Here is a 25510-nt window from a genome sequence, read left to right as displayed (position 1 = left end):
AATTGTGTTAACAAACAAAAATTATTTGTTTTGCATTGTTGCTCCAATATCCATGTTCAATGGGAGTGCTATCTATTGTATTTTCTATCATGAGTTATTGAAAAACCTAATGCGGCCATGGACATAGGAGAACTTTGGTCTTCAAGCTACATAAAAAATCTTTGCATACTTTCTTCTTCTTATTTTTCTTCAGGTTTTCTTGAGACGGTGGCTGAGAGATAGAAACATGACACAACATATTATGGTTTTAATTTATAATAATAAGGTCAGAAAAGCACCACGACAGCGTGCTTATGGTTACTAACGTAGTACAAAACTTGCTTTACCTTTATGAAATACTTTGTTTCGTTTTTTACAGGTATTTAATGTGATTGGACATATGAATTTTTCGATATTTTGGGTAACACATTTGATAACTTTTTGTTGATATACATATATATATATATAGAGAGAGACATAGATTTTTCCGGCCATCCGGAGAGAGGTTTTATACTACCATGTGTGGGACGACAAAAAAGAAGAAGCTAAAAGCACCATAAACAGTTGCTAAAAACACCGCAAAAAAATATGCTAAAAAAGTCATAAATAGTTGCTAAAAACTTAATAAACCGCTAGTTCATCACAATCGCTCCTAATGTTCGTAGAACAAATGTTTTTTAGTGACAAAAATTTAAATTTTAACAAATTGATAACAGTGTTCACACAACAACATAGAACTCTCGTGTGTATCTTTATTTGTTAAATATCTCAAATAATCAGGCCAGTATCTTTTGTCGATAAAACATTTTAATTTAGGTGAATTATCATTATCCTATAAATCTAATTGCAGCTTCGATTTGAGATACTGAATTACAAAGCTACAACTGTTTTTGAATCCAGTTTTGGATCTAAAACGGCACTGATTCATTAATTAAGATAGCGCGAATAAGCATCGCACAAGCATTATCAATAGGACGGCGATATCTGGGCACTGGAGAGGAACCGAAGCCAAGAACCGTCTCATGGAGGACCGACTTAAACCGCCGCGGTCCGTTCTGAACTGCGGTTAACATTTTAACCACGGTTAATAGTCTGAGAAACTATTTAAGCAGGGACTTCATTCTCCCTCCTCTTCTTTCTCCCTTGAGCGTGCAAGGAGAAAAAAAAAAAAAAAAAAAGAAATGGTGGGAAAAATAGAGGGAAAAAATAGAAGAAAAAATCAGGCCGAATCATAAGCGCCCTGGCCACCGCCGCTCCCTATCACCGGAATTCGACGTCCGCGCCAGTATCTATCGTCCGAGGGCAGGCGTAAGGGCTTTGGACTCCCGAAAACTCTACACGAGACTGCTTTATCTGGCAACAGCGGACCATTCCAGCTCTCGATCGTCGCCATTGCTCTTCTAGTGGTTCTAGGGTTTCCTTCCACCGGAGGGAGGCCGGGCTAGGGTTTTTCTCCCCATGGCGGGGGGGCGGAAGAGAGGAGCCAACAGAGCCAAGGAGCAGAGCCAATTGAGCCTGGGGGATCTCGTCCTCGCCAAGGTTAAGGGGTTTCCGGCGTGGCCTGCAAAGGTACTCCTTAGATTTCACTGCTGATATGCTGCTTTTGTTTCGTTTTTTTTCATCAACTCTGGGATTTTTTTTTTCCGCTTAAAGGTCATATTACGGATATCTGATGGATGTTCATTTTGAAACTGTTGATGAATGAGGTAATAGGCAGGAAATGGTGCGCAATGGGCATGGTTATGTTTGTTCCATATGATAAGTTCTTTTGGATATCTTTTTTCTTTGTTTTCACTTTCGATTTTCAACCCACTTTTTCCCTTTTAATAAATTGGATTATGCGACGAATTTTGGGTTTTATTCATCTGGATGCTATAAGGTTGCATTTTTTTGTTGTTAAGCTTATTTTTGTTAGTTCTAGGTTGTACTTGTACCTTAGAGGAATCAATGCTTTTCTGCTTTCTACATTTTCCTTTTTGTGATTGATTCACAATGAAACCTTACTGCAACACTTTTATATACCTTTTCGGTTCTGATATAGATAAGCAAACCTGAGGACTGGAGTCGGCCGCCGGATCCCAAGAAATACTTTGTTCAGTTCTTTGGCACTGCTGAAATGTAAGTTGATTTTCTTTTGGGACCTTTCTATTTTTTTTTAGGTTGACATCGTTGAGCGTATTCTCTCCGAGCGATCTTCTGTTTGTTATTGTTGCAGTATATGCTTAGCCTGCAATTGAAATGTGACGTTGCAAAAAAAAAAAAAAATCGTGAAGAATCTAAGGGAAAGGCCTACATTATCCTTGTGAATATTTATTTGAAATGAGCTGATCCGTCAGTTCCTTTCCGTGCTTAAGATGACAGCAGTGTACTGTGCACATTAGTTTGTGTGCAAATTCTAGGCCCCGATTTCTTATTGTATTGTGGATTAATTCATTTTTCTATATAGCATGTTTCTGATATCATTAGCTAGGGTTTTCTTGAACTCAAATCAGGTTGACCCGTGATATCACATGAACGTGGATGCAAATGCAGATACAACACAGAAACACTTGGTACATGATACACCATTTCACCAGAATTAGAATACTTAAACCCCGAGGCCATTCCTCCACCCACATTGTTTTGGCATGCATTTTCTTTTGCAAGGGTCTGGCACCACTGAGGTTTTAACCAATGACTTGCTGACTACAAGCCCTTGCGTTCGGCCATGTTCATGAAGTATCTACTTTGGTAATTCTGATGTCTCAAATGTGGGATGCACCTGCCAGGTGAAGTGTTACTATCATGACATCAATGATGTGATCAGTTATCATAGTTGGCCTCTTTTGATCAAATCATAGCCATCTAGGTTTCTGTGATAGTTTCTTCATGCACTTCTTATTATGCTTTTGTCTTTTCTTTTTGACCCCTGGTTATTTTTCCTGAATAGAGGATTGTTGCATTGTAAAGGTTCCTTCATATTTTACATGTATTACGAAAGGTCAATACAATTTATGATTTCAACATGTTTTTTATGTTAAAATGATCATGTTGTCGCGATCAATATCAATGCTACTCTAATTATTTACATGATCTGTATGTCAGTTCGTAACTTAGTCTTTTACCTAATGATAGATTACAATCGCACATGAGTCCTTTTACAAATTTATGGTTTTGATCTACATTGTCAATTGCATGTTCTACAATACTACGATCTTAGTAACTGCACTGGACTATTTAACTACATTATGTATTTTCAAAGATCAATACGATTTATTATCTTGAGATATTGGTTACGTTAAAAATGATAATGTTGTTGCTTATGTTTGCGACTCTAATTGTTTACATGATCTGCATGTCAATGGGTGGCTTTCATTTTACCTAAGTATTGATTGCAATGTACACAAGTCATATTATAAACTTATGATTTTGATCTACATTGTCTGTCCAACATACATTAGACTTTTGTTTTACATCATCAGATTTTGTCATGTATTTGTTATCAAAGGTCAGCACAATTATTATTTTGAAATTTTGGTTATGTTAAAAGCAAAATGCTGTTGCAAGCAATATAAATGATAACTCACATGCTGATCTAATTGTTTTTATGACATGCATCTCAGTGTATAACTTACTTTTTAAGTTTTACCTAATGATATTGCAGTGATACATGAGCCTTTATGAATTTATGATTTTAATCTACCTTCATATATCCCATTGTTATCTAAGTAATAGACACATTAGAATTAGACTATTATTTAACACTTCAAAAGTTGTTATCTAAGTAATAATATGCATTAGACTATATTTTACATTTCAAAATTGATTATTTACACGCATATAGAGGTTATCAAACTTTTATTGATGTATCATTTTCTGTCTTGTTGTGCAAGGTTATAGCAAGAAAGCCATAACTGCTTATGCATTCTGATGCATATGCATTTCTTATATATCTGTTTATTTCAGTTGGATTTTTGTTAACAAATTTGTCATTCCAATTGCAAATGTTTGGTATTTTGTGCGGTACATTTATACATTCTAATAGCCTACACCCCTAGGTTCTGTCATGGTTAGCGTTTCTTCATGATTAGGTTAAGTTTCTGAATTTATGTGTCTGATGTTGTGTAAGTAAATAGCATTTAAAATGATAAAATTGAAAAACAAAATGAAAGTAAGTAAAAATGTGTTCAGTTTTCAAATAAAGATCCTCCATGTTCTTATATACTTATATTTAGCACAAGTACCCTTATAAGCTTATACTGTTATGCACAATATTTCCTTGATAATGATCAAATTGCATATGAAAAATCAACAATCATGTGCACTTATCTAATAGTTATGATTGCATAAGTTCCAATTTATTAGTGTTTGGATTTTGAAAAATTGTGGTTGGTTTTCCTCTATTGACTATTGTATTTAATTTTGTTATTACTTATTTATGTTTTCTAGGTGATTTTTTTGATTACTTTGGAAAATTTTGATGTTTGAAACTTTATCCTCAGCAGTCATTAAGCTTATTGCCGTCTATCTCAAGAGTACATCATATTCCTTATGTAAATGTGTCTTCGGGTTTATTGGTGGTTGATAGGGTCGCTCTATTCTGGTGTTGTTTGAGCTAGTTATCTTCATAAACAAACACTTTCAAATTTCTGTTTAGAAGATGACCATGAGTATTCTGCTTGTTTTGTTTTGGCAAATTTGTGACTGTTTCCGAATATGACATTTCACATGTTTGAAACCCATGGGGTGGTCGGTTACTGTCAGGCTAGTGCTTGCAGATTGGGAAAGGGAGAGGGAGAGGGAGCGGGGGAGAGAGAAAGAGAGAGAGAGAGAAAGAGAGAGAAGTTCATTAATGATTTTACCAACTATCTTACATGGAACGTTTAGGAGGTCACTGTGTCTGTGTTGCACCAGCATTGGACTGGTGTGGATGCTGCACTGTTTCACCAAATTCAATCAGCAGCCAGGGGGCATACAGTTAATTGCACTTGTGCTTGTAAGAGTTGACTTTGATGCAAGCTGACTGCTACGCGCTAGTGTTATATGTTATCAGTACTTCTCCATGAATTCTTTCCGTGGAATATTTACTTAATACCTTCCCTTTGTTCAGCCGTAAGACATAGTTTACATGCTTTACTATGTGTTTGCAATTTACAAGGAAATGGATGCAGGCATTTGAGCATGATATCTATGTTGATTTGGCTTTATCTGGTTTCTGATACAGTGCATTTGTAGCCCCTGCTGATATTCAAGCATTCACTGTTGAGTGTAAGAACAAGTTGCTAGCTAGATGTCAGGGAAAAACTGTCAAGGACTTCTCACGAGCAGTAAAAGAGATCTGTGAGGCATTTGAAGCATTGCAGCAGAAAAAGGTGTGTCCAGAAGGGTATGCTGATGGACCACTTAAGCAACATCCACCTCAAATTGGACATGCCAAAGATATGACGAGTGTGGAAGGTCATAACTCGTCTGTAGCAAGGGATGATAATTTGGAAAGTTATCCCAAGGAGCAAATCGATGAAACTGTTACTCCTAATAAGTCTCCAGATGGTGCTCATGGGTTAGAACGCTGTTCTCTGAGTCGTTCGACATCTTTGGATGGTAAGGATGGGCCTCTGGGGTCTGTTGAAAGACATAGATCTCCTTTTTTATCCGTCAAGAGAAAAGCTAAAGCAGCAAATAGAGCCTCTCGTGCACAAAAAAAGGGTGTGGTATCTCCCAGGGCAATTTCTCCAGATCATGACCACAGTAAGATTAAAAATGGAAGTGCAGAAGTTAGTGATAGAAGTCCTGGTGTTTCTGACACATCTGATCCTGATAACAAGGAACATACAGCATCATCACCTGTGATGAAATCCATTTCTTTGAAGCCTTTTACTTCTCGTGGAACTAGGAAAGGAATCCATGTGTCTAAAGTAAAAGTTGAGACATCTGTTGAGGTAAAGGGAAAGGCTGTTGGATCTCCCAAAACAGAACTTAAAGACCATGTGAGTTCTAGACACACACTATCAAAGCATTTGAAAGAAGAAGCCCATGGCATGCTACATAAAGGATCCTCCTCTGATAGGATGCATGAACCATCTTCAACATCAGATGCGGATCTAATAGGTTCAAAAAAGTCGAAGAGTTCTTTGAAGGATAACAAGAAAGTTGATACAGACGATAAGAAAGGAACAGAGAATCTGCTGAATGTGAGGGATCCTAGTAAGGAAGCTTTTGATCACTTGGAGGACAGAAAAAACAGTCAGGCATTGTTATCAAAGGATCAAAAGAGAAACACTAAAGTAGGAGGGAAAGGCATTATAGATGTGGATGAAAAGGTTCGTCCAGTCAAGAGATTAAGAATCACAGAGGTGGATGATGACATTGCTGACGAATCAGCATTAGTTGGCAGAAATGATAAGTTCAGCACTTCTCCAAATGTAGCGATTAACAAGAAAGGTGAGCTTGTTATAGGTTCTGAAAACTTAAGTACTGTTGCAGCTTTGAAATCTAATACATGCAAAGGTGGAGGCCATTCTTCAGGTGATGAAGATATTCTTCCCTTGACAAAGCGACGGCGTCGTGCACTAGAAGCCATGTCAACTGCTGTTGCTGATAGCGATGTTGATGTACATGCGGGAAGCCCAAATTTGGCCAAAAGCATTCCCTCCATGCAAGTAGAGAATGATGCATCTCTTGCCTCTGGAGCTGATGACAGGGAAGCTTCTTTTGTTGCTGTTGATGATAATAGGGAATGCAAGAAAGTTGTTAATAATGACACTACAAGTCTTCCTCATACATCTTCTGAAGCAATTGCTGATACTCTTCAGACTGCTTGTGTGCAATCAGAAAATTCTGACAAGTCATTGAAGACCAGTAACATCAAGGGTGAAAATCCAAACTCAGCTGATGATTCACAGACATCATTCGGCGCTATGGTATCACCGGATGGACCTACAAAGGGGCCTTTATTTAGTCCTAAGCAAGTTGAACAAAAGAGGGTTAAGGCTGCTGTTTTAGAATCTAAATCATCTTCAAGACCCTCAAACTCACCATCGCCTTCTCCAAATACCTTGGTAGGACACGTCAAACCTGCAACTAAGCCACTTGATCAGAAAATTAACAAATCACATGCTAAGCCATTAGGTTCTCCAACGGTGAAGAAATCTCTGTCTGCATCTTATAGAACTTCCTACCAGGATCCAGAAAGCTTAAGCCGTGGGCATTCTACTACTCCACAAAGAAATAAGGTTGACTCATCATCTGAAAAGTTGAAATTTTCCCAAAAAGCTAGTTTGCGAGTTGAGAATAGGTCCAAGACAGCAGTTTCTACAGAGCACAATGCTGAGAGAGATGGTCTGACTAAAGAACGGTGAGCAAAAATTGCTGTTGAGTTATTGGATTGTCATTGATGCAGTTGTTGTCCTGGTTCCCATTTTGTTTTTATTTATTTATTTATTTTGGTTATTACTTGCAGAAATCTTGAATTGGCAAAGGAGTTTATAGCTGGCAATTCAACCATAGAAATAAGGGCTGCAGAATCATCTCCATCCATGAGAAACCTTATTGCAGCTGCTCAGGCTAAGAGGCGGCAGTCTCGTCCTCAGTCTTTTTTGCATGATGAATTTGATGTTTCTGTCCCTGCTATTATGTCCACCACCCCTGTACAGGGGAAGGCTTTCAGTCCTCTTCCTTCATTTCAGCCTTTTCATTTGAGCAATGGTGTGCAGGACAATTCAAAGGGATTTATTCCCCATTCATCGGTTACATCACCATCAAATCATGCCCATCAGTTCATACTACCACAGCAGACGGACTTAAAAGAATATGAAGAAACTAAAATTGGGTCAGAAAACAGAGGAATCGAGGGGTCATTGAGTGGTGGAACTGAAGCAGCTGTTGCTCGTGATGCTTTCGAGGGGATGGTGGAAACACTATCTAGAACAAAAGATAGTATTGGCCGAGCTACTCGTCTTGCAATTGATTGTGCCAAGTATGGGATTGCAGGAGAAGTAAGTTGGACTAATTTGCACTTATATGGATGCTGATGTTCTTACATTACACTTATTTTTTGTCGCACTTGCCTTATTAACTGGAATTTACAGACTTAATGAGTCCCTTTGTTTTGGATTGTAACTTTGTATATTTGGGCTGTCAATGTTGACTGTTAGGACTTCAAATCTTTACTGGCACTAGCTTTACCATAACGTATTGCATTATGGCAGAAGTTGAGAACTTTGTGTCTGTGTTATGTGCAGGTTGTGGATATTCTTATTCGGAAGTTGGAAACTGAGGCTAGCTTTCATCGAAGAGTTGACTTGTTCTTTCTTGTTGATTCAATCACACAATGCTCACACAGTCAGAGAGGTATTGATCTTGGTGTTCTTGAGGTTGGTTTTGTAAAATATTTTTCCTATGAGAGATAAACATATGCCATCCACTTATATTTCTGTAAAGTGTGAACTGACAAGTCTCGCTAATATGTTGTCACTGTTTCCAAAATATCGGTTTTCTATTGCAATGTTGTTTAAGTTTTATTATTTCAAACAACAGTAACATTTTGATGCAGGACACTACAAACAGTACTGCAATTTTTCTATTCAGATTGTGCATCATGAAGTCAAAAGGGTCTTCAGTTCTGTCTTGAATGTTTAGTTTTAGGCCTTATGGTACTTGTTTACATGGTTGGTTTTGACAAAGGAATTTAATATGTACGAACTGAGATGGGCATGAAACAAACTTGCTGTAAATGAAAAATGCATGGTGTACTATGCGTTGACATTTTCAAAGAGCACCAGATTTGCTTTTCTGTGCTACCTTTGTCACTTGGAAACTGTGCCTAATTCCTACTTTGACCTTGGAAGCAAAAAGGACGTGTACCCTGGATATCAAGCTGTGAAACCCTCTGAAGGGCATTTAAGCTTTGTGAAGCATTTGTAGCCAAGTAATTTATGTATGGCAGATGCAGGCTCCAATGCCATCATCCAATACCTGAGGGCAGTCACAAGCCCCTGCTTAGGCACTGGTTAGGCCATCTAGGGTCTTTAGATGCAAGTCAACTCCCTATCTCTGCCTAAGACCTTGAGTGACTGCTAGACGAGGGGTGCTTAGGCTTCTTATTGTCTTTTTGCTTTTGTTGATAGAGGTCACCTTCAATGGCTTTAGTGTCTCATTAATTTTTCTCAATTGCATTTAATTTTTTTAAGCTAAAATTGGAACTTATGAATTAACAATTTAAATTTGTTTTTGGGTCCCAAATTACATTGACCAGTTCTTAGGCAATGAGTAGGCCTTTGTTGGGCTTCTTCATGTAGGTCCTGACTGGCAATATTTTGACCACTTATGATACACATCTCAGCATGCTTGGCTTTATATTTCATGGATAAACAGCAACATTATCCCTGTTAAATGCATCTGTCAATTTTCATTGGTTTATAAAGTAGGAGGTTGTTCCAGGTATTGCAGGGGCTTCATACATTCCAACAGTACAGGCAGCTCTTCCACGACTTTTAGGTGCTGCTGCTCCACCTGGAGCTTCTGCACGTGAAAATCGTCGTCAATGCCTGAAGGTGATCATTTTTTGCCCTTGGAGATGTGATTATCATGTCCTCTTTTTACTTGGATTCTAAATGCTGTCCTCTATTTTTGGTAGGTTTTGAGGTTATGGCTTGAAAGGAAAATCCTTCCAGAATCAGTTCTTCGTCGTCACATGGATGAAATTGGATCTTCAAATGATGAAATTACTGCCAGTTTGTCTTTACGACGTCCGACTCGAGCAGAGAGGGCTGTGGATGATCCACTCAGAGAAATGGAAGGAATGCTTGTTGATGAGTATGGCAGGTGAGTCATAATCTCTCGCCTTGCTGCCTAGAAGAGCATGACACAAATATTGCAAAGCCACACTTATGCTTCATCTCTTTGGTGGAGCAGGTTCAGCGGCAGTGCAATCCCTGATAAGTGCAGTTACTTTTACATTTGTAGCTTATTTATGTTGTTTATGTTATCTATAGGCGTAAATGATGGTGTTAAATTTTTAACTATGCCCTTATATTACCATAACAACATCGTTAAATAGTTTAATGTCTTGAGGTCCTGCAAATGCACAGGTTCTGAGTCTACCAAGATGCAGGCGTATGTGAATCTAAAAATTTTGGTTTACCTCTTCTTCACATTGGCAGTACCTATACATCTCTAACATATGCGAATGTAAGATTAGTCCAATTGTACTAAGAGACAGTCTGTTATGTAATTTGGCTAAGATGATCACCAGTTACATCAAAACTGCCAAAATGTCAGGCTTTGTCAAAACATATACAGGTGAATCCATGTTCCAAAATCATCTGGAAGGAGATGTCCTGGTTTTGAAATCAATGAAAATATTCTGCTACAGTGTAGGAATGGCGTTTAAGCAAGAGAATTGTTCCAGAAAACAGCCATGATAAAGAATCCACCAAGTGTTCATGCATGGAATGCTAAAAGGAACTTCTAAAGAGGGGCTAAAGTGAGTTATTGTGAAGAATTCTTATCTTGCAATATTGGAGTTGTTGGTAACTAAGGTCGAGATTCAAAGAGAGATGTTTTTTGAGCTTTGAAAAGTTTGCGTTGTATATGCTACTATTTGTAAGGTTTCGTAACTTAGTATATGTAATGTGTGGACCTGAGTTGATTAATTGAGGTTCTTGTTTGACAGTGTCTTTAGAGAAAATGTCCTCAAGTATGCTGCTTGTTAACTTGATTATATTCTCCTAATTCTGAGTAGGTTAGGGATGGTTTTAGAATATTTTAGCAATTTCTGAATCAAACTTTCTTCAACCTTGGTTTGGTCTGCATATGTATTGCGGGGAGGTTGATATTTCAGCAAGTTTTTTTTCCCCAGTATTTTGGATTTACAAATTTTCCACTTTTGTTTACTGTGGTTTTCTGATTCTAGCATGCTATGATTTCAAAAAATGCGTTTTATTGATCTTTTATTGCCACTTCAAGCTGCGTGAACTTACATGGATGGGTGATGTTACTAACTTGGATCTTCCACTCCTTTCAGCAATGCAACATTTCAATTGCCTGGTTTCCTATCTTCTCAATTCTTTGAAGAGGAAGAAACTTTTCAAATCAAGGAAGCCACTGAAATGTTGTCATTGGGTACCACTGAAGTTTTGGAGGAGGCACTACCATATGCTGGTACTCCAAGTGATAGGCGTCACCACATTTTAGAAGAAGTTGATGGGGAGCTTGAAATGGAAGATGTATCTGCCTCTTCCAAAGACGAAGCTGCAGCCCGTAGCATTCCTGTTGAACAAGAACCTCAGCAAAATGTTCCAAGTTCTTCGAGGGATGATACGACTGAGAATGCCCCACTAGAAGTTGGTTCTCCACCTCTACCTGTGGATTCTCCTCCCCCCTTGCCACCTTTACCTTCTTCCCCTCCTCCCACTCCCCCTCCACCCCCGGAATCTCCATCTCCACCTCCACCACCACCACCTCCACCACCACCGCCGCCGCCACCACTGCCAGCATCTTCCCCACCTTCCTATGTCTATGGTCATTCTATGCCTCAAGATTATCCTAGGCCTCCAGATTTGAGTCGGCAAGATTATCATCGGCTTCCAGATGTAAGCTCTGCAACTCTTTTATGATATATATTGTTCTTAAACTTTGTATCTGGCTTAGAAGTTAGAAGTACTAATCCATCTTTACTTTGCAGGGTGGTGGAAATGTCCAAACTGCTGGACCTGCTCCTTCTCAAAGCCATGTCAATCTTACGCCTCTGGGAAATGAAAGGATTCCACATAATTCTTCTTTTGCAACATCTGGGCAGTGCCATGTCCAAGATGTTCCAAATACACATCCGTCTAATTTTGAATATGGGAAAAGTAATATTCATTCAGTCCCTCAGGCCACCCAAGTTACTCAGCAGTTCCAGCCCAGTGCAGTTACTCAGCAGTTCCAGCCTGGTAATGTGCCATTCCAGCAACGACCATATCATCCCCCTCCACCTCCGCCTCCACCTCCACCTCCACCTCCACCTCCACATCCACATCCACATCCACATCCACAGCCACCTTCCAATCACTTCTCTCCTCCACAGCCACCTTCAAATCATTTTGCATATCCTAGGCCTGTTGCTCCGCATTTTGCTCCACAACCTTATCACCAGTATCCTTTGACCTCTGTCCCAAACAATTGGAGGCAACCTGTTAATGAGGAACAATGGCGACCACATCCTAATGATGCCAAAGCTAATAGTCAGCAGAACGTGTGGGTTCCTGGAGGAATGTCTGCACCATCATGCTCAGGCCCACCTATTGTACAGGATGGTGTGTAGTTTTTGTTGTCGTAAATTATCTATTATATACCATAGCATGAGTTTCCTATGGGGTGCTAAAACCTTGCTTGTGTCTGGTTCTTACTATGTTTTACACCGTCAGGTTACTTTCGACCCCCAGTAGAAAGGCCTTGCTTAAGCCCCATGGGCTATCAGTATCCTGTACAGAACTCTGTTGGCTCTGGTGGTTCAATTCCAGGTGACTTGTGCATGCCTGAAATCATTCTGGGGACAAACTTCTATTTTTTTTGAAATAATATGTTAATTGATCAATTTTATTATTATTTACATACTTTGTATATTCTTTTGTTTTTCTGTAGCTGCCCCTCCTCACGGCGTCAATCAGGTGCAACCTTGCAGGCCAGATGTTGCACCCTTTAATTGTTGGAGGCCTATGTAAAACCAATTTTGTCTCTCTCAGAAACCTTAAAAATTTAGGTAAGTAGTTGTCCTTAGAGATACCTTCACATTTTGTTCCCCTGATCAATATTTTCCTAGTGTTCAATCTCTTGCTTTCTCATTGTCTGCATATTCAGACGTATGTGTAGATTCAACTTGGACTCAGATATATGTTTTATTTTGTGCCGCTGCATGCCTAAATCCCAGTCAAAATTCTTTAGTTTTTCCCTCCCCTCAAAAGATGACCATATGAAGAAAAGCTTCAGGCAAGGAAGGAGGGCAGAGTGGGCATTAGAAAGTAGAGTATGGAGGCATTCATCCATGTAGGAGTGCTGACTATTACGGCTACAAAACTACCACTACAACAGAAGCGACTCACTTCTATTCTCGACCACAACACTGGTCCATAACATAACAAGATTTAGTAGTTCAACATACAATACAATTTGAAAGCATGAAGGATGGTCCATAACATAACAAGATTCTAGTATTGTCCATACTCAAACACCTGGTGATAGGATCTGAGCATTTATTTTTTTGATAGGATCTGAGCATTTATTTTTTCTGCTATATCAAGATGAATTCATGAGCTATAGAATTTTGGACTGTTGAAAAAACGAATTCCAATTGTTAGTTTTACAGAATACTTAGACTAATGTGTTTTGGAACTTAAAAAGGTTACTTGTGCATATGCAATATGCTTGCATATATCTACACAAACATATATACACACACACACACACACACACACACACACACACACACTTATATAGAGTTAAAAGATAAAGTTTAACGTGTCTGGATTTGGATCCGGACCAGTCTGGCCCATACCCATTTCTTGACTTAGGCGCCTCTTTATGTTTCAAAATGTGCTGAACCCTTTCATTAAGGGCTCTTTTGTATTTCATATCTCCATTGAGGGGTATATACTCCCAGAAAATGTAAATTTATGTTTAATAATATGATTGGGCATTGGAGGCATGTGTTGCTGCTGCCAACCCAACCATTCTATGCATCCTTTCCTTAGTTTTCTGTAAAAATCAGATTGTGGAAGCCATTTGCAAGTTGATATCTTCAGATTTTTCATGGTATTACGGTGGTGCTGCAAGGATTTACCAAACGGTATGCTTTGAAAGATCTGACTCTGTTTCCTCTTAATATCTGTTCTGATCTCTTTTCTGATCCTCCCTTCCTTCAACCTCTGATGTCTAAAGATGTCTGCCCTAGTTTCCCCTTTCCTTCTGTCGTTAGTTCATAAAGTCGTTTGTCTATTGTTCCTGCATACTTTCTGTTGTATATTTATTTTTTGCTGAGTGTGCATATAGATATTTTTTTGCCACCTGCACACCTCAGGCGTGTCCATTTTTCTCTTCTGGCACCTAAATCTCTCTATACTATCATGCATATTTCTCTTGCTCATTGTTGACTCTGATGTATATATTATATCTGAAATGTTTCTGTCGTGATATATACATTGTTTTCTTTCTATATTTGTACACTGGTTCACGTTTCATCTGAAATTCATGTCTGTCATATTCTCTCTAATCAGTAGTGTGGATGCAAATATGTCAGATCAAAATATTTGCACGAACCTTAACTCTTTCCAGCAGACTCTTGTCAAACTTGCAAGACAGAAAGTGAGGCCCAATTTCTGATCGAAGTCTGTAAAAAAAAAAAAATTCAAAATTATATAAAAAAAGGAAGGAGAAAAATAGGCGAGTTTGTATCCCTGCTGGTAGAACTTCCTTGATTGTGTGGCTGAATATTCCCTTTGTCTTTGCTTCCAATTGTTCATCCTTGTTTATTTCCTATGGACTCTTCTTCACAATCCGACATTTCAACAAATTTTCTCAGTTAGTTGGTTTCCGAAAAGCTTTCTTACTCCAACTTCTTAACATGGAAGAGGCAAATAATACTGTTTATACGGAGTCATGATCTTCGTGAGCATTTGGATGGTTCTATCCATGTATCACCACGATTCATCTTGCAGGAAACCAAGGATGAGAAAAGTGTGATATCCACACGTTCGGTCAAGAATCAAGAATACACAACTTGAAGGATATCTGTCTTTGGTGGCCTACATCACATCAATACTTTCTCAAGAAATGACTTCAATTTCAGATGATTGCATTTTGCACAGTTGTGGGGTATGCTCACGAAAAATTATTCGTAGATGTCAGAGGCTTGGGTGTTGTTCTTAAAATTGGAGCTTCTGAATCTAGGGAAGTGATCAATGTTGGTTATGGATTATATAGATCACACGAAGAACATTATTGATCAGTTGGCTATTGTTGGGAATACCGTTCCAGACAATGATAAAGTTCAACAAACTCTTAATGGCCTGGGCTCAGATTTTGATATGTTTACTACAGCCTTGTCATGTCAGCTCACTTTGCCTACTTTTGAGGAGATTCAAGCAAAACTCCTTTAGTATGAGATGACCATGAAGAGAAGGGTAGAGGAAAATGACATGATCAAATATCATACTATTCTGGCAATAGACAGCTCAGTAGGTGTAGGATGTGGAAATGGAGGGCATTAAGGTGGTAGAGGATGAGGGGGGGCAAGGTGGCCATGGAATATTGCCTACACCTATTGTCCCAGGTGATTTTAATGCAGGGAACCGAAAGAGAGTGCTCATTTGCATCCAGTACAACAAAAACAGGCAAGTGAATGCTGATTGCTGTATAATCCATAAAATAAAGGGAAAGAAAATGAGTAACTTCGAGAATAGAGCAGCTTCCAGTGAGAGTGCGAAGCCACCTGGTGATGTATGGTAGGTTGTCCTGTCAACTCTATCATAAATGACAAGCAAAATGAATAGGAAGAGTGCTATGTGGATTCAGGATCACACAGACAATGCGCTTAAGTTGCCTGGCCTAGCTCCTTACCTTGAAAAAGGTTGTATTGTTATGGGAGATGGTAGTCACCCTTCAATTAGTCATGCTGGTAATGCACATTTCCCATGCTCAAGTCCTCCCTTTTCCTGTCCAATGTTTTACTTGCACTAAATATTCAAAAGAATATTGTTTCTGTTGCTAAACTTATGCACGATATGAATTTGTCAGTCGAATTTATTCCATCTTCTGTCTATGTCGAGGACCTTCGAATGAAGAAGACGTTTGCTGAAGGGGAGCAATGAGGAAACCTGTGCCTCTTCCAAAAAAAAAAAGAAGAAGAAGAAGAAGAAGTTCCTGCTTCTCTCCAGTTCTAGTTGTCCTGTTGGAGCCAAGAAAGCCTTCATCTTCATAATCTTTTGTCTTTAGTTCTAGTATGTGTTTGTTGAGTGTTTCTAGTTTATCTTGTTGTAATGAGCCAAATCTTTGGCATGGTCGTTTGGGTCATTGTAGTCGGGGATTTATTGAAAAACTTGTGTCTGATGGTTTTATTTTAGAGTCTAGTTTATTTTCTCCTTTTGAGGTCAAGAAATCTTTTAGTTGCAAATTATGTAAGAATCATGCTTCCTTTCAATGTTATAAACAAAAGAACTTCGAGGCCTTTTGAAATTGTTTGTTTGATGTTTGGTGAGTGTGCACTGATTTCTTTGTCTAGAAGTCAATACTATGTTATATCATCGACTCGTATTCTCATCACAGCTGGACATACTTCATGAAACATAAACATGAAGTTTTTCTAATATCCTGTGGATTCCATTCTATGGTCAAAGTTAGATTCTCATGTGACCTTGTGCATTTGTAATGTGATGGTGGGGAGAATGCTCATAAGACAAATTTCTTGTGTTTCTTCAAAATAATGGAATAGGGTGACAAGAGTCTTAGCCACATACCTCTCAATAAAATGGGGTAGCTAAGATGGATACCATCCTTTTCCATCATATCCCTTGCAGTTGACTGGGGATGGAAGCTTAGGCAAATGGATGTCAAGAATGCATTTCTACATGGTGACTTGAAAGAGGAAGTATATATTTACAACCCCCTTGGATATGCAGAGAGAGATGCTTCCACTTGGGTGTGCAAGTTAAGAAAGTCCTTACATGGTTTAAACTTTAAAACAATCTTCTTGGTTGTGGTTTGAAAGCTTTTCCCTGAAAATTCAATGATATGGCTTCAGGAGATGTTCACTTGACCACTCTCTATTTATTTGTCAGAAAATATATCATCACTTTACTTCTCATATGTGTTGATGATATTGTGGTCATTGGGAACTCAAATGATCATGTGCAAGAATTTAAAGAACACTTGATGGAGACTTTGTGGAATTGCAATATTTTCTTGGGGTTGAGGTAGATTGGACAAGGGGACGTGTTGACACACATGCAACAGAACACCTTGGTCTTTTGGACAAGGCGGTTATGAAGAGTTGTAGGCCAGTGAATACTCTGTGTATTGCATCAGAGGTTAAGTTCAGAAGACTGGGAGCTTTGTGCCAATTCCAAGAGCTATCGTAGCATTATTGAAATACTGCAGTATATTACTTTTACTAGACCAGACGTAGTCTGTGCAGTCAATCAAGTTTCTCAATTTATGCATGCTCCAAGAGAAGGCCAAATGAAAGTTATGAAACGTATTGTAAGGTACTTTGGGGGAACCATAAAGGATGGCCTGGTTTGTCATAAAAGTGACTGTGGGAAGAAGGGGCATAAACTTTAGAACTTACACTGATGCAGATTGGGCATGTGACTAGATGAGAGCAGATCCGTATTTGGGTACTGTATTTTCATTGGTCAAAATCTTGTATCATGGAGTAATTGAAACCATATGGTGGTGACACAATCTAGTACAGAAGCTGCGTATAAACTAATGGCTACTGGGATAACATAAGTTGCATGGATCAGACATTTATTGGCTGGTTTGGGAGAAGAGATTGGTCAGTCCTTGTTACTGTGTGATTATGTGATAGTCACAATGCTATAGAACATTGCTTTTAGTCCGACTCAACATGGCAAGACAAAACACATTGAAATTGACTAACATTTCATATGCTAGAAAGTTGAACTTAAAGTGATAGTGCTGTAGCATGTAAGGACAGAAGATCAGGTGCAGACTTGTTTACAAAAGGGCTGACAGGATATCAATTCTGGCGATTGAAGAGCAAGTTGTACATGATTCAAAACCATGTACAACTTAAGGGAGGGTGATAATATGTACAGTTTAACGTGTCTGGTTTTGGATCCAGACATGTCTGACCTAGACCTCCTTCTTTGTTTAGACACTTCCTTTTATTTCCACATGTACTGAATTCCTTCATTAGTGGCTCTTTTGTATCTTGTATCTCCATTGAGTATATATGTCTAAAAAATGTGAAGTTATGTTTAATAATATCGATTAGGTTTGGAGGCATGTTGCTACTGCTGCCCCAACCATTTTATGCATCTTTCTCCCTGTCCTCCGTTTTTTTTGTAAAAATCAGATCGTGGAAGTCATTTTCAATCTGATATCTTTAGATTTTTCATATATATATATATATTATATTTATGTGTCTGTCTGTGGATATGTTTGATAGGACCTATTCACCATGCTATAGGTCTAATCACCGTTAATGCAATATACAATTTGAATTGTGACATAGAAAATTGGATGGAGCACAATTAGTGAACATGGCGGTGCTTTTGCGATGGTCCAGAAAATTATGTTAGGCTCGATATTAATGTATCACAATTTGTAAATTTTCTGTAAATGTTAGCCCAAGTTCTCTTTCTTTATCAGGTGGATCTAAATAGTGATACAGTGCAGTTATTTGTTACTGTTTGGTGTAAGATGGATATCTTTTTCTGATTTTCTAAATTAAAAGACCAAAAGCACTCCTAGAGTGAAGTATCAGGGATTTGCCATTGCATAAAAAGTGTTTGTCATGAAAACGTTAAAAAATGGCATATTGAGCATTCAGCATTGTCTGTTTCCTATTTTAAAATGTTTTATCATGATTGATGCATTACAAACATTCAATTTGTGTTGGTGAAAGGTTGAGGTCTCACAGTTAATGAATGGTGTCTAAAAGTGGTCCAAAAATCAGGTTCAAGACAATTTCAAGACATGAACGTAAGCATGCTAATGTGATCAGAAGGTTAATTTCTATTTTGAAGATTATACTGATACAACATGAGTTATGGTCTCTCTCTCCCTCTAGTGTGTGTGTGTGATTTGATGAGCGGATGGTAAATTAAGGAATGCATGCTTTATCATGCCAACCCATTTTGCAAAATTTGTCCTTGTATATTTGTTCAATTTGGTCCATTCACTATTCTCTTCAGCAAAAGATAAAACCTTTGATGTCAAATATAGTAAGCATTCTTTTGGAAGCTTTACAAAACCGTGTCTGCACTCTTTGCTATTGTACATTAACCAGTTGGGAGCATACAGAGAACATCAAAACCCTTCGTTGTAGAGAGGATTTATAAAGAAACCTTTAGGTACTAGTGACACAGACTGATCAAGACTGCCAACTTACGAGACTGTATCCGAGGGGAACACCTATTGATTCTAATGACTGATCTCTCTGCAATTGTACATAAATCATTGATTATTGGAGTAACAGTGGCAGCAATATCATTGGGTGCAAACCGCATTTATTTTTTAGGTGAACTTTTTTTTTAAGTTTGACACAGTGAGTAATAGAATTAAGTTGTATTTTCTACTATTCAAATAGAAATTGCTTACAACTGCCAGGTACATTTGTGTGCTTGTCCATCATACTAACGTAAGAACTTGTCATTTCTGTTCTGTTGGTGATGCAAAAACATTTTGTAGATCTCATTGTTCGTGGTTTTCTCACAATAAATCTTTACATTACTGTCATGTTCTATAGTGTTGTTCAGGGAAGTCAAATAATTTTTAAAAGTGTTACATTTTCATTATTTAAGTTTAATAATAATTAAAAAAAACCTGCTTTTGTAAATTTTCCTAAGGTGAAGTTATTTTCTGTTGTGTTGATGCCTAGCCTGTATGTATGCAAGTACGGGTTTTATGTTTCTTATGTTACCCTGAATGGATTGATATGACTTTTTCTTAATTTTCATTTTCTTTTATTTATGTCCAATGCAGCTTTGTTGAACGAGTTTATCAAATATGGTCCCTTGCATTTGACTTACTGTTTTGAGGTGCTGGATGCTGAAAGTCTTTGCCTTGCTTATGGTTTCAAGTTTTTGGTTGTTGCTAATGCAACCTTGAGATCTGGCATTGGCAAGACTCCTGGATGGACTTGTATATAATCACTTTGATCTCCCTCGCCTTCCATGCATGCACGTCTCCTGCTGCATGTAAGATTACCTTTCCAGTAAATAACTATGCTATCTTTTTTGTCATAGTTTAATATGTGTACTATATCCAGTGCCAGCTTAAGCAATCATGTCCATGCCACTAATGTTGCACATGTCCTTGCACCTGCTGAGTTATTGGTAGAATTATTAGCTGAGTTTTTCCCTTGTACTAAATTCAGTGCTGAGTTTTTTCTTTAAATTGCTAGCTGTTTGCATATCCCCAGTTTGTCTATAAAAAGGGGTAGCCTGGCTGTTCAATGGATTGGAGTCATTGGACAAGCTTTTTAGGAAGTGACCTGGTCAGCCACACTCTGGCTTATGTGGATATATATGGATGGTGATTGAAGACTTTTACAAAGTTATGTTATATTGCAGGATATTGAAAACCATAATTGCTAATTTGCTACTAAGCTTGGTGTACAAACTTGCTTCTAGCTTAGTGATGAGCTAATTTCTTCCCACATATGTCTTCCATTAAGGGATTGTGATATTCAACGAGCTGGTATCGGACAATATCTGTAAGTTGTCTCTCAAGGGATACTTATTGAGTGGACCATCCTGGAAGCTGTTTTTGTCATTGTGGGAAATAACATGTGGAGATAGACATCTTATCCATGTGATAATTTTTCACTTTTAAAGACGGTTTGGTAAAGTCAATCTAGGATATGGAAGTTGCAATGTTGAATTACCTGTCTACTGCCAACTTCTACCAATATTGTTAAAGCGTCTTGACATGTAGGACCTTGTATGCAAATTGTTGTTACTTGACCACTGCTTTTTCACTGACTGATTGTGAAGAAGCCTTATACTATGATCTGGGGTCTTTTCCTTTCCGGTTTTTGTCTCAGCAGTTAAAGAGTTTGTCTGTGTGGACAACCTAGGCCTGTACTTGGAGTTACCTTGATGCTGGTGAGGTAGCGGAAGGGCCATCATGGCTTTTTTGTGCTCTATGTTTCACCATTCACATTATATTTTCTATTAAAAAAAGGTTTCATTGAAAGCCAGCTGTAGATAACTTGGTTGGTCTTTTGACTCCTATGTACAAGTCATCTCTATGTCTTGCCACATATTTTGGTCCTTCAAGGCTTAATGAATGAATTGCTCCTGATGTGGATTAGAAAAATTATTTCAACTGCCATATTCCGCTTTACCTTTGGGTAACCATTTGAGCTGGAGAACATTGTTCAGTACACGTTTGATGAACCATTTCTTGTCTGAGAAGCTTATAGTGAAACTGCTTTGTTGTGGCCTTTTAGTATCCGACAGCTGGATAGCAGGTGCCATTGTCAGTTAATTTGGGAATCTGTAGATGCTATGACTGAAAGCTCATCTGATTATACGCTTTTTGCTCTTGTGCTGTATATTTATTTGAGTAAGATTGACTAGTGTCTGGAACATACTACTAACCTTCTGATGGGGCTACTTCTATTCGCATAACCTTTTCCTGTTCTTCCACTTTCGATGTTTTCTGGAATATTTTGATTTTGAGTTCTAAGTGTTAGTTTACACTTTCTTGAATGATAGAACTCCTGATTGCTTGGTGGTTGTTTGGGAGAAGGTGTTCATAAAGGTTCACCAATTACTATATCGTGGTTAAATTTTTCGTGTTTGATACAGCCTAGGAGAAGCTGGAAGCAGATGGCTGGAGGTGGAATTTGCACAATTCGGGTGTAGGCCTCTCAATATGTAAAGTTCCATTTTTTTTTTCTGATTGAGAAACTGCTGCAATTTGCGGAGGTAAAATCTTAAGAATGTTATTGTTAACTCTGTACTATAAAATATCAGGTATGTACATTCTCTAAAGCATAACAGGTTAAAAACAGAATGGAGGTCATTTGCTTTTTGATGGTCCCTTTTCTGCCCAATTTGGTATTTGCAATGAAATACAAAGTAGTAAAATTCTTGCCTAAAAGATGAGCAGCTTAAATGGCTTTGCTTTCTTTGTTTCTTGCTGATATGTTTCGATGCTACCATGAGTTGGTCAAATTAATTAATGCTATTTCCTTATTTTTTCTTGGCTAAAGATAGAATATTGATATTGGTGTCGACCTTATGATTGATGGAATTGTAGTAGAAGAATGCTTGTGCATTCTTAGAACCTCATCCAGCAGAACATTGTTTTTCCTTGAATCCGTTTCATTGTTCTCAACTCTCTTTTTTTTTCCATCAAGTATCTCGTGACTGCAAATTGAAAACAGAAGCTTCTGTTGCGATGTGTTTTTTTAAGCACAGCTGCAAATATTTCCAGCATATTGGAAGTACCAGAACATGTAATGATATTATCACATGGTTATCCCTGGATATTCCCTATACTTTTGCCAGTCCTTCCCAGAAGTCTCTGGTTTTCATATTTAAGCATGTGGTTTTTTCATTTTGTCTCATTGATATTTTCTAAAATTTTATTTACTTATATTTTAAGAACGATACAAGGAAAGCTATTATATTATTACTTTTTTTTTTTGCTTTTTATATTTTCTAAGTTTTTGAACTTCTTACATTTTGCGAAGAAAATCCAAAAGTCCCAAAAAAGACTTGCCTTGTCCGTCTTGCCTTCCCCGCCTTCAGTCAGTAAAGAAGTATTGTTTTGTTAACTGTATCAGTATGTGAGGAGTGGTTTTGAGATATTGCTACCACCCAAGCCGAAATCCGTATTCTATCTTGGCTGTTCCATGATATCTTAGTGCTAGCTTCTGCAAGTATTTTTTTGCTGTATCTAGATGTTTTATGGTTTGCCCACCTGCTGTTTGTTGTTACGTTCCCTGCCACCCCAATGGAAGGACAGAAAAGAATAACTGGAACATGGAGATGGGGGCGAAACCAATTGGATTAAATTTCGCATTTTGGTTTGATGTTCCTTACATTCTTCTTCATTATGGCTTAAATTAAAATAATCTGCTTTGTATGGTATGACATCCTCTTCTATGAGCATAACGCCAAAAGTCACACGTGTGCCCCATGTTGCTCTTATGAGATTAAACAACAAACGTAGCTTGCCTTTAAATGGTATAGTTTGTTGAGAAACATCAAGAGTTTGCCTTTCCAAAAGACAATGCTTTTGAATGTTAAGGACCTGGTAAATAAGTCTGCTATCTGCTCTTTATTATTGGTAGCAAGGGTTTGTAACCCTTCATTCTTACTCTTTCACAAACAAGTTGCTGATTACATCCATGGGCTTCATCTTCAAAGTTGTACAGGATTTCTGTGAATTGAAATGACTCTTCTATGGCTAAATGTTGATGTAAAAGGTGTAACCAGTAGTGCCTACTGCTTAGTAATATCGAGATTTCAACTGTGACAGCTTACACAGGACTTCCGTCCTTGGTGGTCTCTTATGTTTCTTTGCAATCACCACACAGAGTGTCCTAAAAGTACTCACATATTGCCACAAATCTTTGTACATGGGTTTCTAGCCCAATAGGAAACCCGAATGGCAATGGTGACTAAGGAGAATAGGAAATATAAAAACATATTGAAGTTGTCATACGCCTGAATGAAGTTATATGTTTGAAATATCAGGATGTCCTATTGGCTGCATCGATGTCTCCTACTAGCTAAATGTGTAAATGGTGTAACTTGGTCTATTGTTAAAACCGATTTAGATCTTGTAAAATGAGATGCTGCAGTGCTTTAGTTGATAACTAATAACTATGGACTGAAGGCAATCGAGGGATTTTCTTTTTTATATTCTTCTATCTCAAATTGGTTAAGTCGGGACGATGTCGATGTCTATGCATTGTCTAGTTGATGAACTAATAACTTTGGGTTGAAGGCAATTGAGGGACATACTGTTTCATAGTCTTCCATCCTGTTGATGTATATATATATGTATATCATGTAATGATGCACTTCCTATGATGAGGGACTATGGACAGACACAAGGAAGAACAAGTCCCCGTTGAAGGTTTACTGGGCTTGGGTTTTTATATCAAGCCATAATGATATTCTTTAAATCTACGTCACACATACATGACTGCAAGGGCCCCACATAGGGAGGCAGACTCATATTTTGATTTTTGGCATATTTTGGTGATTTTTGTTTAGCGTTTTTATTTTATGTAATAAATATTAAATAATGTATATGTTCGTTTGTTTAAAATTTTATTGTTGCTATGTGTATATATACACACACACACACACACACACGAGTTTCCTTTTTTTTAAAAAAAAAATGCTCCGTACTGGTCTCCACACCAATACCTGCATGGCTGCACCTATATGACGTACTATTATAGTTTATGTGAAGCAAGGTACCTTCCTGTAAATGAGGAGATTGCTCTATAAAGGCATATACATTTATGTCAATCTAGGGATTACTATCATGTAGCAAGTTGGATTTCAATGAAGCTATTGTGTAGTAGTCAAGTCATCTATGTCACAGCGGCACTTGGTTGCTGGAGTGACAGATTTGGACCTGAGCATGGATGACCATGCTGAAGTTTTGCTTTGCATTCCAGATGGTTCATAGAAAATGAAAAAGTGGAAAGGCATTTTGTTAGGTAGTTAGATTTCATCAAGCAATTGGGACACACAAGAATATGTTGATTGTTGTGAGCAAGTAAATTGTCAGGCAGATGCAAGGGCTTCTATGTGCCAGGAGTGATGACAGGTCCTGTAAGAGAGTGCATGCGATTTTCCATTCCTTGTGATAATTATAGTGTAACCTTATAATTGACAACATTTGGTTAGTTGCTTGCTGTTTTACCCTTGGAGCAATAAGAAATGCCTTTTTAAGATGATCGCTGCAAACTAGATATTGCCCTAATTTGAATATGTGGACTAGCTAACTGTGCCTTTGGTTTTGAATGTTGAAGAAACTATTCCATATTTATTTGGATAGACACTTGTCTGAATGGTGCAGACACTAGAAGATAAGGTAGGCGCAAAGATTTAGGATGTTTGTATGTGTGGGCAGACTGTCAGTAATGGTTGGAGCTTTTTTAACCTCTCCACACATTTGATAAATTATTTGAGGTAGTTATAGGAAGTGTATTAGGCATAGAAATGTGTACTGCCAAGTGCTTACAGCTCATCAAAAGTTTGTCAAGGAATTTGACCCTATATAAAAGCCTTGACACGATCTGGTACATGTAAGCCATATTTAGAAGCCATTCGTAATAGAAGGAAGAGCAGTAAGAAAAGAGGACGCATGCTAGAGGAAACAAGAGATATGACAGCGTGGATCAATGTATTAGATTTCATGGCACTTACTCTTGCCTGGTCTAGTACCATGGCAGATTAATACTTTCGCTACACCCAATTGTTATAAAATGTGTATTAATTATGTTGGTCATTCCCAATTTTGAAATTTATAGCACATCATGCCCTTTCCTGACATTCATACACCATTCCCTTTCGTAACATTCATAATTTCTAAAAATTAATTAAAAATGATTATGTTTGCAGAAAAACCATAGTCGGTACAAAATTAGGCCAAAAGAGGATATGTCAAGTAATCATAAATTGCATGAAGTAGTGTTAAGCTGGCAAGGACAATATAGGTAGAAAAAATCATTTTCTTGGAACTTGTTCACGAATTTATTAAATGCAAAATCACAGCTAACTATCATGTTTAGTCCATCAATTTCTTCGTCATTCATCACCATTCTTGGGAACTTGTTTGTCTTTCCTAATAT

At 37.9% G+C, this 25510-nt stretch overlaps 1 protein-coding gene across 4 annotated transcripts; it reads left to right on the top strand.

The window, feature by feature from the left end:
- The first annotated feature begins 1129 nt into the window (after positions 1–1129).
- On the top strand, positions 1130–21729 carry LOC116261449 (ENHANCER OF AG-4 protein 2). Of its 4 annotated transcripts, XM_031640208.2 has the most exons (14): positions 1130–1548; positions 2021–2097; positions 5183–6399; positions 6484–7312; positions 7418–7952; positions 8199–8307; positions 9397–9509; positions 9593–9780; positions 10982–11549; positions 11642–12254; positions 12366–12461; positions 12583–12700; positions 19663–19877; positions 21495–21729. In XM_031640208.2, exons 1-12 carry the CDS (start codon positions 1438–1440, stop codon positions 12660–12662), a joined length of 4536 nt encoding a protein of 1511 aa, XP_031496068.1. In that variant the 5' UTR covers positions 1130–1437; the 3' UTR covers positions 12663–12700; positions 19663–19877; positions 21495–21729. The 4 variants fall into 4 exon arrangements, with proteins under 4 accessions (XP_031496068.1, XP_031496064.1, XP_031496066.1 ...); XM_031640204.2 differs by having other exon boundaries at positions 5183–7312; XM_031640206.2 differs by lacking the exons at positions 19663–19877; positions 21495–21729 and adding exons at positions 14652–15610; positions 15730–16258 and having other exon boundaries at positions 5183–7312.
- The last annotated feature ends 3781 nt before the right edge of the window (positions 21730–25510 follow it).

This window comes from Nymphaea colorata, chromosome 9 (assembly GCF_008831285.2).
Source record: "Nymphaea colorata isolate Beijing-Zhang1983 chromosome 9, ASM883128v2, whole genome shotgun sequence".
Classification (NCBI taxonomy): domain Eukaryota; kingdom Viridiplantae; phylum Streptophyta; class Magnoliopsida; order Nymphaeales; family Nymphaeaceae; genus Nymphaea; species Nymphaea colorata.
Note: the sequence above shows the minus strand (reverse complement) of the source record. Positions and strands in the feature narration are given on the sequence as shown.

Coding starts and splice junctions, on each gene's coding strand:
- LOC116261449 (XM_031640204.2), top strand. CDS start 1,438: ATGGCGGGGGGGCGGAAGAGAGGAGCCAACAGAGCCAAGGAGCAGAGC. Junction 8,308..9,396: donor ATGCTCACACAGTCAGAGAG/GTATTGATCTTG, acceptor AGGTTGTTCCAG/GTATTGCAGGGGCTTCATAC. Junction 11,550..11,641: donor ATTATCATCGGCTTCCAGAT/GTAAGCTCTGCA, acceptor TTTACTTTGCAG/GGTGGTGGAAATGTCCAAAC.